This window comes from Nicotiana tabacum, chromosome 23 (assembly GCF_000715075.1).
Source record: "Nicotiana tabacum cultivar K326 chromosome 23, ASM71507v2, whole genome shotgun sequence".
NCBI classification, from domain to species: Eukaryota; Viridiplantae; Streptophyta; class Magnoliopsida; order Solanales; family Solanaceae; genus Nicotiana; species Nicotiana tabacum.
In genome coordinates, this window is record NC_134102.1 from 20,586,387 (window position 1) to 20,601,492 (window position 15,106).

At 38.2% G+C, this 15,106-nt stretch overlaps 1 protein-coding gene across 2 annotated transcripts; it reads left to right on the forward strand.

Moving 5' to 3' along the window:
- Window positions 1-5,190: 5,190 nt before the first annotated feature.
- LOC142177548 (glutaredoxin-C9-like) lies at window positions 5,191-12,190 on the forward strand. 2 transcript variants are annotated; one of them, XM_075246639.1, is made up of 2 exons: window positions 5,191-5,705; window positions 11,462-12,190. In XM_075246639.1, the coding sequence occupies exons 1-2, from the start codon at window positions 5,279-5,281 to the stop codon at window positions 11,848-11,850; spliced, it is 816 nt and encodes a 271-aa protein (XP_075102740.1). In that variant the 5' UTR covers window positions 5,191-5,278; the 3' UTR covers window positions 11,851-12,190. The 2 variants fall into 2 exon arrangements, with proteins under 2 accessions (XP_075102740.1, XP_075102741.1); XM_075246640.1 differs by lacking the exon at window positions 5,191-5,705 and adding an exon at window positions 11,189-11,321.
- The last annotated feature ends 2,916 nt before the right edge of the window (window positions 12,191-15,106 follow it).

The following is a 15,106-nucleotide window of genomic DNA, read 5'->3' on the forward strand; positions in this document are numbered from 1 at the left end:
GAGACTTAATGGCGGTTCGGGGTCGATATTCAATATCGTACCCACTGATTTCCTTGGCTTATTTGGCCAACCGGCCCGAGAGCTCGGGCTTATGCATGAGAAGTTATGCATGAGTTCCTCCAAGGCCCATTGGCACTCCTGGGTCCATGAGAAGTTATTCTTCTTCTTCAATAGTGTGAAGAACCGGTGGCCCTTATCGGAGGACCTCGAGATGAATCGCCCAAGGGCGGCTATGCTCCCGGTTAATCTTTGCACGACCTTCACGTTGTCCACAACTGTGATATCTTCGATGGCTTTAATATTGTCGGGGTTGATCTCGATTCTCCGGTTTGATACCATGAATCCGAGGAATTTACCTAACCCAACTCCAAACGCACATTTCTCTAGGTTCAGCTTCATATTGTATTTCTTCAATATGCTGAAGGTTTCCTGCACATGTTTTAAATGGTCCTCTGCTTGCAGGGACTTAACCAACATTTCATCAATATAAACCTCCATTAATTTTCCTATTTGTTCCTCAAACATCTGATTTATTAGGCGTTGGTAAGTGGCACCGATGTGTGTTAACCCAAATGGCATCATGTTATAGCAGTAAGTGTCGTATTTAGTGATGAAGGAGGTTTTTTCCTGGTCACCCGGGTCCATCCGTATTTGGTTGTGCCCGAAATAGGCGTCGAGAAAACTGAGAATCTTATGGCCAGCCGTGGCATCGATCATGCGATCGATGTTGGGCAAATGGAAAGAGTCCTTGGGATATGCCTTATTCACATCCTTATAGTCTACATACATTCTTAATTTATTCCTCTTTTTAGGGACTACCACTACATTCGCTAACCAATCTGGGTATTTGACCTCCCGAATGGAACCTATTTTAAGGAGTTTAGATACCTCGTCCTTGATGAAAGTATTTTTGATCTCGGAATGAGGTCTCCTCTTCTATTTCACCGGATGGGATTTCGAGTCCAGGCTTAGCTTATGAGTGGTTATCTCCGGCGGGATCCCTGTCATGTCAAGGTGGGACCAAGCGAAAAAATCTATGTTAGCTATAAAAAACAAAATGAGTTTTTTCCTGAGCTCGAGATTTAACCCCGTGCCCAGGTATACCTTTCGATCGGGCAGATGTTCGACAAATATGACCAGTTCCAGCTCCTCGTCCGTCGATCTAGTGGCATCAAAATCATCGGGGGCTATAAAAGACCTGGGTATCCCTTAGTCATAATCATCATCTTCATCAGTCCCCTGTTTCTTCGGTAGGGTCGGAGATGGTGTCGGTAATTGCTATTTAGTCTCTGGCTTTGTGACCGAACTCTACCCCTTTGTCGTTACAAGTGTGGATATCAGAATTGCCTCTTCGACCACAAACATCTCCTTTGCGGCTGACTATTCTCCATAGACTATTTTGACTCCGCCAGGCATTGGGAATTTCAGTACCTGATGCAGTGTTGAGGGCGCTGGTCTCATGTTGTGAATCTACGACCTCCCGAACAAAGCGTTGTACCTCATGTCTCCTTCGATCACATAAAACTTAGCTTCCTGGATGGTTTTGTAAGTGTTCACCGGTAATGTTATCTCACCCTTAGTGGTTTCACATACCATGTTGAATCCATTTAGAACTTGGACTACATGCATGATTTGGTCTTGTAGACCGAGCTGCTCCACGACCCTCGATCGGATGATGTTTGCCGAGCTATCTGGATCAAATAATATAAGATTAACTAGAACTTTATTTTTGAGTACAAATATTACCAGTGCATCATTGTGGGGATATATGATCCCTTCCGCGTCCTCGTCATTAAATGACAAGGTCCATTCCGGTATGTAATCTCGAGTTCGTTTTCCCCCTATGATGGATACTTTGGTGTGCTTCATCATCGGCCCCTGAGGGAGATCGACCCCACCGATGATCATGTTAATGACATGTTGAGGTTCCTCTTGTTCGGTCTGTTTGTTAGGATCCCTATTCCTAATGACGTGTTGACGTGTTAATTTTAGCATCAGCATTAAAATTGTATTCTGATAACCTTGGTTTCTTTAGGACCAATGGGTCTATCGAAGCTGTTTTTTGTTCATGAGTCCCCGATTGCTCTGACCTCGGTCACTTCTTCTTTCATTTCTCATAGAGTTTCGCCCAGACCCACTACTTCTTCGGTCTCCATTATACGGCTGGTACCGATCTATGTTTGATCTTGATTCACGATCGATGTCTCTCTTGATTCTGTCGATGTTTCTGACGGGATAGACAGACCCCGATGAGACCCCGAGTTGATCATCTTCCACTCTGATCTTCGACCGATATCGGTTATGCACGTCGTCCCAAGTAATAGCCGTATATTCTATTAGGTTTTGTTTCAACTGTTGCGAAACCACCGAGCTTCAAACATTCAGCCCTTGGGTGAAATCGTGAGCAACCCAATCATTAGCGACTGGTGGCAGGTCCATTCGTTCCATTTGAAAATGGGACACAAACTCTCTGAGCATCTCGTTATCCTTCTGTTTTACTTTGAAAATATCTGATTTTCTGGTCTCAACCTTGATGGCACCGGCGTGCGCTTTCATGAAAGAATCTGCAAGCATAGCAAATGAATTAATAGAATTAGGAGGTAAGTTGTGACACCATATCATAGCCCCTTTTGACAGTGTATCCCCGAACTTCTTCAACATAACATACTCGATCTCATCATCCTCCAAGTCATTCCCTTTGATGACACATGTGTAAGAGGTTACGTGCTCATTTGGGTCGGTCGTTCCGTTATTTTTAGCAATCTCGGGCATGCGGAATTTCTTAGGAATTGGCTTCGGAGCTACGCTCGGAGGAAAAGGTTTTTGCACGAACTTCTTGGAATCCAGGCCTTTCAATATTGGCGGTGCTCCTGGGATCTGGTCTACCCTGGAATTGTAGGTTTCCACCTTTTTGTCATTAGCTTCGATTTTCTTTGCCCCAGATTCTATCCGTTTTGTCAGCTCTTCGAGCATCTTTATGATCTCGGGGTTAGCCCCCGATTCATGTTCATTTGACCTTTCTGCGACCGGTTCATCCCTGTGGGTGACTTCCCGGGGTGGATCGAGTTGAACTCTGCTAGGTGCACGACTTTGGTTCTGTAACTAAGCCATCGTCGCATGTTGAGCCTGCAGCATTTCGAAGATCACCCGTAAACTGATCCCGCCCCCTCTAATATTTTGTGTATTTTGAGTTGCTGATCGGGCTCTACCACGGACGCTATTCTCGGGGTTAGTTGGAAAGTTTGCGTCGATAGCCACATGTGAATTAGCATCAATTGGTTCTGCGACCGAAATATCGATGGGATCAGCGGGCGGTACCTCGTTACCGGGTGCTATGTTATTATTTTCACCGTGGTAACCAGACTCGTTGTCAACATGTATGGGTGCTGATTGAGCGTTTGACATTTTGTGTTTTAACCAGAAATCAGATACACTTCAAAGAGCAAGCGTAAAGTAGTGTGTGTTGTGGAGATTTGTATCAAATAACCACTATTATCCTTAGCTCCACAGTAGGCGCCAAACTATTTACCCTCAAAATCGGATAACAATTGAATTTGTAAGTGGTTTTAAGGATACGTGGTCTATCTTGATACAAAACGATAAATTAGATTATAATTGAAATAAGTAATGAAAAAGTAAATACAAACCACACGAATTGAGCAGTCTTAGCCCTGAAGAATTAATCACCCTCGAGCCTTGGTGCTCTGATCGATATCAAGACAGGAGAGACGAGAACTTAAAGAAAATAATAATAATTTAAATAGAATAACTATGTATTGCTTTGAAATGCGAGTTACAATATCTTCAATGAATTACCAGACCCCCTTTATATAGTAGAGGAGTCCTACTTTAGGTACAATTCTATAAAAGGTAAAAAATCTCTTGATTTGTTGATTGTCGGTTCCTTATTGATACGTGCCGAGATTTTCACCGCAATATCCGACAGGTCACGGATATTTCGGTCTTCTGTTAGTTATCTCAACAATGTCTCTCTAAGTTCGTTCGAGGCTAAGGTCGACACCGGACTCACCGCTAGTCGAAGGCAGGTGTTACGACCTCGGGTCCTAGCTCGGTGGGACTCGAGGTCGATCTTCAATCCTTGGTTGCCACGTTCCAAACCTAATCTACCAAGTTGTACGCGAGCTCGATTTCGACCGTATACACCCTTACTATGGAGCACTTTCTCAATAAGAATTTCTGGTAGCTCGAATATGAAAAGATATTTTAAAAATTTATAGTGTTTTAAGTATTTCTATTAAAAAAACTTAATTCGAGCATATAAAATTGCATTTTATAATCTAAAATTAGGTGGGAAAGTATTTTGCTTAAATATTGAAAAAGAAATTTGACTTATGCAAGTTTCAGCTATCATCTCCTGTAAATTGTTGAGTTTATGCTTGCCGATTAAGAGAAGACAATTTCTTTTTTCCTGTTATACCCACAGTTACTCATTTCAAATCATTTTCTCAAATCCATAAAAAATATGCATCAATTAATATGTGTATCATAGTAAATTATGTACTTCATTTATTATTTTTTAAGATGTGTGCAAAGTCCATAGTGAACAATTAAAAGTGGAGGGAGGAAATATACAATATAAATGTATAATACCAAATGGACAACCCCGGTAATTGCGTTGTTGCAATTTACAAATACAAACTAGGACGTAGAAAATTGAATCTAATTTATGTAACTAGTCCAAAGTTTAACAAGCTAGGTAAGTGACATAATTGAAGGGGAGGCATAATACGATGAACTTAAATTGACACGTCAAAACTTTTTGGACTAAAATAGATTTAAAAATAGTAATACCCGTAATAGAATGACATATAAAAGGATAATCTGTGGCCAGATTTTGTGGAGTATTTAAGTTAAAATTAATATTATATGCCATCTATTCAACATTATTTTATAAACCATTTGAATAGTATTTAATCTTGGGATTGTGTGATCTTATTTGCATATAGCTCTGAATATATATATATATTTGAAAAGCATACTTGTATTTTTTCTTTTGAGATTAATAAACGGGTAGGACTATGCCAAATCTGTCACCACCACGGAAGGTGTTTAGAAATAATTGTTATATATATTACACTCATGTTTAAACTAAACCTTATATTAATTGGAATAAATTCTAAATAAATTAATCATGATATTTATATATACACACTGTTTACCCTTAAAATTGGATAACAATAATATCAAGTGGCAAAATTTGCTAGGGTTCCTCTCGGCGCACGATTAGCGTGAGCAGCTAACCTACGCCTCGCCGGAAATGGGGAGGGGAAGACCACGAAAGAGTACGAGCAAAGAGCAACAAGATGAAATCATACAAATGGAAGGAATCAACACTAGAACTAAACACAATACGACTCCAAAAGGGATAGTGATTGGAACGAAGGAGGTCATGCCCAAAGCAATGGCAGGGATGATGGTGAAATCGTCAACGAACAGAGGCAAAGGCAAGATAGACGAAACCACTGAGGTATGGCCAGCGCTTCCAGCTCGCACACCAGTGAATAGCGAGAATCTGCCGGAGAACACAACACAGGAGAAAATACAGATCCAACGCAACAGTGAAACAATAATTTCAACCAAAAGTGATGCTCAACAGAAATTACAGCTCGAAAATGGAATCCAGGGGAAGACAGGAGGACATGGATGGGCTAATCTGTTTGCTAGCAACAAATTGACCGCACGAGGTATGGATCTCACATTTATTCCTCCTAAAATCATTGAGGGTGAGAAAATTGTAGAACTACACCAAGATAAAATTGCTGCTAGGAATGAAAAATAGAAATTAGTTGTTATTCTATATGTGGTGGGAGGATACCCCACAATTGGCACTATAGACAGGTTCATCAATGCACATGGGGCATTCTCGACTAAACCTCAGATTTGTCTACATAATGAGGGTTACTTTGTTATCCGATTTGCTAGAGAAGAGGAGAGAGACCAGGTACTATGCTTAGGACCACACACACTGAATAACATGTCAGTTATTATCAAACCATGAAATCCAGAATTCAATTTTAATGATGAGGTGCTCAAGACCATTCCTATCTGGATTAAACTACTAAACATTCCTCTTAATTGTTGGACTGCTAGTGCACTTAGCAAAATTGGTAGTAGTTTGGGAAAGCCACTTTATACTGATGATTGTACTACCAGTAATAGCAGAATTTTATTTGCCAGAATTCTTGTTGAGGTTGACATAATTAAAGAATTAACGGCTACAATCAAAGTCCACGATCCTAAAGGAAAAATGATCAATCAAGAAGTATGGTATGATTGGAAACCTATATACTGCCCGGAATGTCTGCAAGTGGGTCATAACTGCCAGAAGGATCACAAACAACGAATAGCACCTCCTAACAAAGATGCTCAACCATAACAAAGGCAAGTGCAACTAGCCAAAAACAAGCAGCAACAACAAAAGGTGGAATGGATACCTACATGGGTTAATGGAAATAGAACTCCAGGGGTAGAAACAAGTAACAATCAGCTAACTGAGAAGGCAAAAAATGCACAACCACCAAATATTCTGCCAGATAAGAAAGGAGAGGAAGGTTGGATGGAAGTGAAGGGTAGATCTGCATCTAGAAACACTCAAAGATAGGGACATGACAAAATGATAGTTGTGGTACATGGTTATACTGTAGTGCTCGAGCCAAGCAAGTCTATCAATGAGCGGCAAAATGCTAACCATCCCAAGACATTGCAGTGCAACACAAGTAGAGAGGAGGGAAGTAAAGAATGCAATATATCTCATTCCAAAGTACAAGAATGCTAGTCACTTGGAATGTAAGAGGGTTCAATAAAGTATATAAGCACAAGGAGATGAAGAAGTTTATTAGGGAGAATAAAGTAAGCATTATGGCAATAAGTGAACATAAAGTCCCGAATGATAAATCTAGGAAACTAATAAGTAATTTGTTACCAGGATGACAATGGTGCACTAATACAGTGAATACAAATAGAGGCAGACTATGGGTGATTTGGGATCCTAACAACATTCAATTCACGATGACAGACAGTAATACACAATATATACATGGAGTAGTTCAACTAGTACACAACAACAAGAGTTTTCTCTTTACAGCAGTCTATGAACTCCATAATGTGCAGGACAGAAGGGGTTTATGGGAGAGCCTAAGGGATTTGGCTGAACACATACAAAGACCCTGACTAGTCATGGGAGATTTTAATGCTATATTAGACCTGGAGGATAGAGTAAATGGGAATGAAGTACGGGACAGTGAAGTCATGGATTTTAGGGGCTTCGTGGAAGATTACAGAATGTTTGAATTGCCAACAGTAGGTAAATCATACACATGGACAAATGGGCATATATATAGCATGATTGACAGAGGGGTAGTGAATGCTCAATGGATGCTTGAAATGGATCAATCACAAGTACAATTAATGAATCCTTATTTTTTAGATCACTCCCCAATAAGCATCACTCTGGACACAACTCTAGAATATGGGAAAAAACCTTTTCGTTTCTATAAATGCTGGGCTGATCATTCTGGGAAACTAATACAAGAAAATTGGCATGCACAACATGGAGGAATGAAGAGTATATGGCAGAACTTGAAACTAGTAAAAAAGGCACTGAAAGCCCTAAATAAAAGGGAGTTTTTTGGGGTCACAGAAAAGATATAAAGGCTGAGAGATGAACTACAACACATTCAAGCACAAATGATAGATGCTACTACCAATGCTAACCTGTTTGAAGCAGCAAGTAACAACAAACAACAACTAGAGAAATAAAGTTTAATTGAAGAAATCATATACAAGAAAAAAACCCAGAGTTCAATGGCTCAAGCTAGGGGATGCAAATACAACCTATTTCTATGCTAGTATTAAAGATAGAAAAACACAAAATCAGATTAGAACTCTAGCAACAGAAGGAGGGACTATATTGAAGACTGCAAACTCTATAGAAGCTGAAATTGTGGGGTACTACAAGGGATTACTAGGCTCCAGTACCCAGGCAATTCCTGCTATCAATCCTAGAGTTATGCAAAAAGAATCAGTACTAAGTAGAAGTCAACAATTGCAGCTCATAGCACCATTTACTTGAGAAGATGTAGCTCAAGCCTTAAAGGGGATAGATGATTCAAAAGCCCCGGGTGGAGATGGTTTTAATTCTTGCTTCTTTAAGAAATCTTGGCATGTGCTTGGTGATGAAGTAACGTATGCAGTACTTCAGTTCTTTGATACTGGTGCAATGTACAGACCAATTAACAGTGCATCTATTAAAGAACATAGACCAATATCTTGTTGTACTACTTTGTACAAAATCAACTAAAAAATGATCACAAATAGGATGCAACATGTTATGGATTCATTGGTGGATTGTAATCAGGCAGCCTTTGTATCTGGCAGACTACTCTCAGATAATATTTTACTTAGTCATGAATTGGTAAAAGGCTATGGTAGAAGGGGTATATCTCCTAGATGTATGGTCAAGATTGACATGCAAAAAACATATGATTCCATTGAATGGGTGTTCCTGGAACAATTACTATCAGGCCTTAACTTTCCTGAAAAGTTTGTCAGATGGATCATGAGTTGCATTAGCAAAGTTACATACTCCATCGTTATCAATGGTAACCCAACTCTTCCCTTTGTTGCTAAGAGAGGTATAAGACAAGGTGATCTTATGTCACCTTTCCTTTTTGTACTGGCAATGCAGTATCTAACAAGGTTACCGAGAACTTTGAAGACCAAACTAGATTTTAACTATCACCCAAGGTGTGAGAAGCTGGGAGTAATTCAACTTAGCTTTGCTGATGATTTGATCCTATTTTGTAGAGGTGATAAAGTTTCTGTGATGTTGCTACATAGATGCTTCCAACAATTCTCATTTGCATCAGGATTGATAGCCAATCAAAGCAAAAGCTATGTCTATTTTGGAGGAGTACCAGAGGGAATTCAACAGGATATTATGCAGACTCTTGAATTTAGCAGGGGAACTTTACCATTCAGATATCTTGGGGTATCAATGAGCACAAAGAGATTATCAGTACACCAGTGTCAACCTCTACTGGACAAAATGATTGGAAGGAACACTAGCTGGACATTCAAGTTGCTCAAATATACTGGAAGATTACAATTGATTAAAAGTGTATTAACTGCCATCCAATATTTCTGGTCGCAGATTTTCCCTCTCCTAAAGAAAATTATTACAAAGATTAAGACAATTTGTAAAAAGTTTCTATGGACAAGAGAAACTGAAGGCAAGAGAAAAGCTTTGATATCATGGGATAAACTATGCTGGCCAAAATCATTAGGGGGTCTAAACATCACCAGCTTATAGATATGGAACCAGGCTGCAATTGTCAAACACTTATGGAACCTACACAAGAAAAAGGACAGATTATGGATCCAATGGGTACACACATATTACATAAAAGGAAGGCAAGTTTAGTCTGTCAATGCTAAACAAGCCTCATGGCTGATCTAGAAGATTATTCAAGCTGCAAAGTACCTGAATGAGGCTGCCTTGAACATTGAGCAGGAGCTTAATGCAGAGAAATACTCCATTAGAGATGTCTACAACAAATTGAGAGGAGATTCTCCAAAAGTATCTTGGAAAAGATTGATATGTAAAATCATAGGATGTCCAAAATGGCTCTTCATTCTATACCTGGTTATACACAACAGACTTTACACTAGGGACAGGCTGATCAAATGGGGTATAAACATCAATTCAGAATGCCCACTATGTGAAGATGAAGAAGAATGTCACCAACACTTGTTTTTAAATGCCAATTCTCAGCAAGTGTATGGAAACAACTATTAACATGGCAGAACATCCATAGAGGTGTACAAGTCTGGAGTGAGGAACTTGAATAGACCATCATGCATGCTAATGGAAGAAACTCAAGAGGGGTGGTGTACATACTAGTACTTGTTGCTGCCATATACTATGTGTGACAGGAAAGGAATTGCAGAATATTCAACCAGAAGAAGAGAAGAGTGGAGGACATCACACGATTGATTATCCAGGAAGTGCATTACAGGAGTAGTCTAAGACCAAAGTTAGCTAGTTTCATGCAAGATTTTAATGTATATCCATAGATGCATGCCTGCTTAGAGTGATTGATAATAGGTTTAGTAGTACCACAGTTGGTCCAGAACCAAGGTTGGGGCCATCTGTCCAATAAAGGGTTTGATTATACTTGTACATATTTCCCTTGGTAAATAATATACTTTGATTAATAACAGAAATGAACTATAAAGTAAAGCAAACAAATATTGAAACGACATTCAACCCTCGAGTTAGGGTCCCCTCGAACTGATTGATACCAAAAAAGTTAAAAATAAAGCAAGCTGATGAACAATAAAGTATAAGCTAAAGCGAGAGAGCGTTATATTGGCCTTTTTATGCGAGAACAGTGTGTCCTTACAAATGGTTAATACTCCCGTTTATATAGTAGAGGAATTCTACTTATTGTATAACTCTAATTACAGAAGAAAATCTCATGATTAGCTAATTGACCGTTCCTAATTTGATCCGTTCCAAGATTTCTGCCATGATCTTCGACCAGTCACAGATATTTCGCCTTTACGTTATTATGTTATCTTCCATCTTGTTCGATGTCTGTCTTATTCGGTCTTGATCGCTGTTGGCTTCTCTTTCGACAGGTACCTCGAATCTCGAACTTGGTACTTTGTCCTCGTACCTTAGTTTGATCCACTACAGGGCCGACCTTCGATGCAGCTCCCTGGTCCCGATTAGATAGAAAAATTGGGTGGGCTTTGATTTCAACCGTATACACATACTTTTTTTCCGACATGATAATACTTTTTACGTATTCATTTTTAACTTTTGACCGTCCAAATTTAACTCACCACTTATTCGCCACTGTGCCATACATTCTAGGGAAAAAACGTTCTTTAATATCGAGTGGAAACTTCCTTTCAATTTTCCACGACTAATGTGGAAGCAAACTAAGAGGCCACCAATTCACCACTTGGAATTTTAGTACAATAAATTAAATATTATTATAACGTATTGAAAACGTACCAAACAGTAAACATGACGTTTATTGTTTCGTCATAGCCGTTGACGTTAGGGCACTACACCACTTTCATTTTGTCACTTCTCCTACAACGAATTATATATACACCACTTCCCTCTCTATTTCACTTCCCTTTCTCCCCCTATCCCCCACAACCCACCATGCAACGATCTATACCATATAGAAATTGGCTTCCGTCCACCACCACTACCACCACCACCAGCGGTGGAAGCTCCTCCGCCACCTCTAGCGGTGGCTCCACCTTCTTTGAGGCATATTCAGGTAAACACAGAGACATATTTAGAATTTAAATTAATAAGTTCAATTTTAGATTCTTATTACTGAATTCATTTGCACGAATAAATTTATGGACTTACCATTTAATATTTATTAAAACTTTAATGATTTTTTTACTGCTGCAGGTGAGAGCAATGAAACCTACTCTGGTGGCAAGAGAAATCAAGACAAAAACTTCAGAATCAGTACGAACGTGACAAAATTAGTATCAGAGAATGCGATAATTGTCATAGCGACACGTGGATGCTGCATGTGCTATGTCGTGAAGAATTTGCTATTAGGGTTAGGAGTGAATCCAACTATTTTTGAAGTGAACAGTGAAGATGAAGAAGCTGTGATGAAGGAGTTATCAAGAATTGTGGGTGGCGATGAACAAAATGACGGCGGAAGGTGGCACTTTCCGGTGGTTTTTGTAGGCGGAAGGTTGTTCGGAGGAATAGAAAGAGTGATGTCTACACATATTTCTGGTGAATTAGTTCCAATACTTAAAGAAGCTGGAGCTTTATGGCTTTGACTTAGTCAATTATTCTGTCTTTTCGTATACCTTAGGTAATTAATCATTGACAGTAAATCAGGATTTACTCCGTCTTGATTAGATTTTTCAGTGGTACTCGAATTCTATTTGTGAAAGCTACTTCGACTCTATTTTTTTTAAATAATCTTTTTACAAATGTAAGATAGGATCTTATAAATGAAAAAAATTGAATAAAAGATTATGATAGCAAGCTTCTTTGTAAGAGTTAGGGGTGTTCATGGTTATGTATGGATCGAGTAAACCAAACCAAGTAAGTCGGTTCTTCAAATATTTGAACCAAACCAAACCAATTAAATCTATTTTTTATCGATTCGATTTTTGTCGGTTTTTGTCAGTTTTTCCGGTTATTTATCGGGTTTTTTTTCATAAATATGAGACATACACTACCAAATACATATTTCGCCTACTACATTTTCAACGCAACATTACCAAACCAATTGCTCTTTGAGAAATCTATCATTTACCAAGATGTATGGATGATAATTGAATCAAATAGTGATGAATAATTTAATTACTCAATTAAGAATTGATTATTTTTAACAAAAAATAAATTCTTGTACTTAGCAAAAGAAAACTACCATTCAAACTAGAATGTAAAAACAAAGAATTAGATTATTATAAAAATTATATATATATATTTTTAGAAACTTTATACCATAAAATTTTAGAAACTTTATATATATATAAACCGACTATATATATATATATATATATAGGTGTAAATAATAATTTAAATAGCTACTTCTATAGTCGGTTTGGTTCGGTTTTTTTGTTTTTTTTATTTAAACCTAAACCAAACTAAATTTGATCGGTTTTTTAAATTCAAAACCAAAACTAAACCAAACCTAAAAAGTATCGGTTTTTTTGATCGATTTGGTTCGGTTTTTCGGGTTTTGTCGAACACCCCTAGTAAGAATCTAGTAGAAGGCAAGGAGGTGATGACTAATTATTTACTCTCGAGATTTATAGCGATCATTAGTAAAATCTTCTTTTCTTTTGTTAATAAGGAATCTGCAGTCGCTATCCTTAAGGTGCGCATAGGGTAAAGTCCGCTCCTGTGTAATACCCGCAAACTATACAGGAGGATAAACTACATTAGGTAAGCCCCGTGCAACAAACTCGACCGAAAAGGTACGCAAGCGGTTTCGAACCCAAGATCTCCCATTTGAGGTAAACCCATCTCTGTACCACTTTCATTAGAAAAAGAGATAAAAGAGAAGTCAATTCCTTTCTCCTCTATTTGGTTAATCGGTTTTGGAATAGAGAAACATTTTAAAGACTTTTTCCCATCACATTGAGAGATCATATAAAGGATAGGCGATGATGGACCGTACATGAGAATTGAATTTACAGTTGTCATGTGGAAAACTTTTATCGCCATCACTAGATGGTAAGTCTTGATAGAAAAATCATTTGTTTTATTTCTTTGATTTGGTGAAACAGTTTGGACATGGTCATACATGTCAATTATTTTTCTGAAATGAAGAACCTCTTCCATGGACACGCATTTCATGAGAATTGTAAAACTAGGCCAAATACATCGACAACCCCTACAATTGAGATCACTTTCCACTTTATTATTTATTCTTTAGTCCATTTCATTTAAACACTTTAATCAACCCTTTAATGTACCACTTAAACACTGAAATTCAGACCCATATTAAAACAAAAACGCGTGTGTGCAAGTGTTGTCCATGTGTAATTTCTGTTATTGAACTGTATTTGTAAAATAATTCCGGAGAAGATAAAATAACATATAAACAGAAATGTAAACGAAACAAAATTTAATCTGAACCCACTGAATTCACAGTGTTTCCTTAAAAAATTTAATCCCCTCCTAGTACCCAAGGTTGTGGATTATTTCCTCCCAGGATAGAACGAATTACACACTGGTGTAGCGATACTTCAAACACCAGTGTTTCAGCGAACACAAAGATCGGTAGCAAATCACACTTACTGTTGCTTTGTTTGTAGTTAAAACAATGCAGAAGAAAGGATGAAAAGTCAGAAATTCGTATGAAAAATCTGAGAGAATGGACTGGTATTTATAGCCAATGTTAAGCTCAAACTGAAGAGGTGCAATTCTTCAAATCCGAAGAGGTGCCAACTGTTTCTTCAAATTTGAAGAGGTACAAACTGTTCTTCAAATCTGAAGAGGTGCAAATTATTTTGTAAATGTCTTTTACAAAAAGCGAAGGGCATATACTATTACGTTTTAATTTAATATTAATATTCCGTTTACAAAAAATCGGATATTTAATAATAATTCTGTTAATATTTACTATTAACAAATAAATTTGATCCAAAAAATTAATCAATCAATCGATCATTTGACCAAATCCAAATCCAAATCCAAATCCAAATCCGAAGCCGTAACCGAAGTCGAGCCGAGCGAGCGACGACGACAACGGCGCGAGACTTGCCTTCTTCTTGACTCTTTAAGAGCTAGAAGAAGTACAATTGTATATATAGCCATCAAAATCTTTTCCTCTTTCAATATGGGACAATATCCCTTTGTCAAGGAGGGAAACTCAAATATTTTCAATTTCCCTCCATTTTCCATTCAGCTTCTTTTAAGCTACATTTAAGCTTAAAATCCCAATAATTTTAAGCTACGTTTAAACTTAAAAACCCAACAATCCCCCACATGAATGGGGAATGGCTATATCACGGAAATATGCATGAAAAACTATGTGATTCGCAAGCAAGGATTAATTGTATAAGGATAAGTAGGTTTCCCTTTGAACTTTCCATAGTGAACTTATGTCGGATACACTCGGTCAATCGGTAGATTTGATATCTTTGAACCGTCGAACTTTGGTGTATACCTAGACAACCATAAGTCACACAACCAACCCTTAACCGTCTTTGGCTCTCATTGTTGTGTTCGTTTCAGCCATGAACACCGCCTGGTTTAATAAGTGCGTAGAGAATTGGCCTTACAAAATTCCCCTTGAAGCGGCTAACACTTCACACTTACATAGGTGATTCTTAAACGTGTCATCCCGTAGATACACTATTTGATATACCCCGTATCAAATTTAAAAATTATTAAAAAGCCTTAATGCTTTATCCTTGGTACTGAACATTGTCTCATCAAGAGAATGAACCAAACTTTTAGTTGACAATATTAAACCGTCAGTTTGATCTCCTTGAACCTAGATCTTGGGATCTCCAGTCTTCTAGGAAGAGTTACCGCCACAATGGCTTGTTCTAGGCCATAGTCCCATTCCCC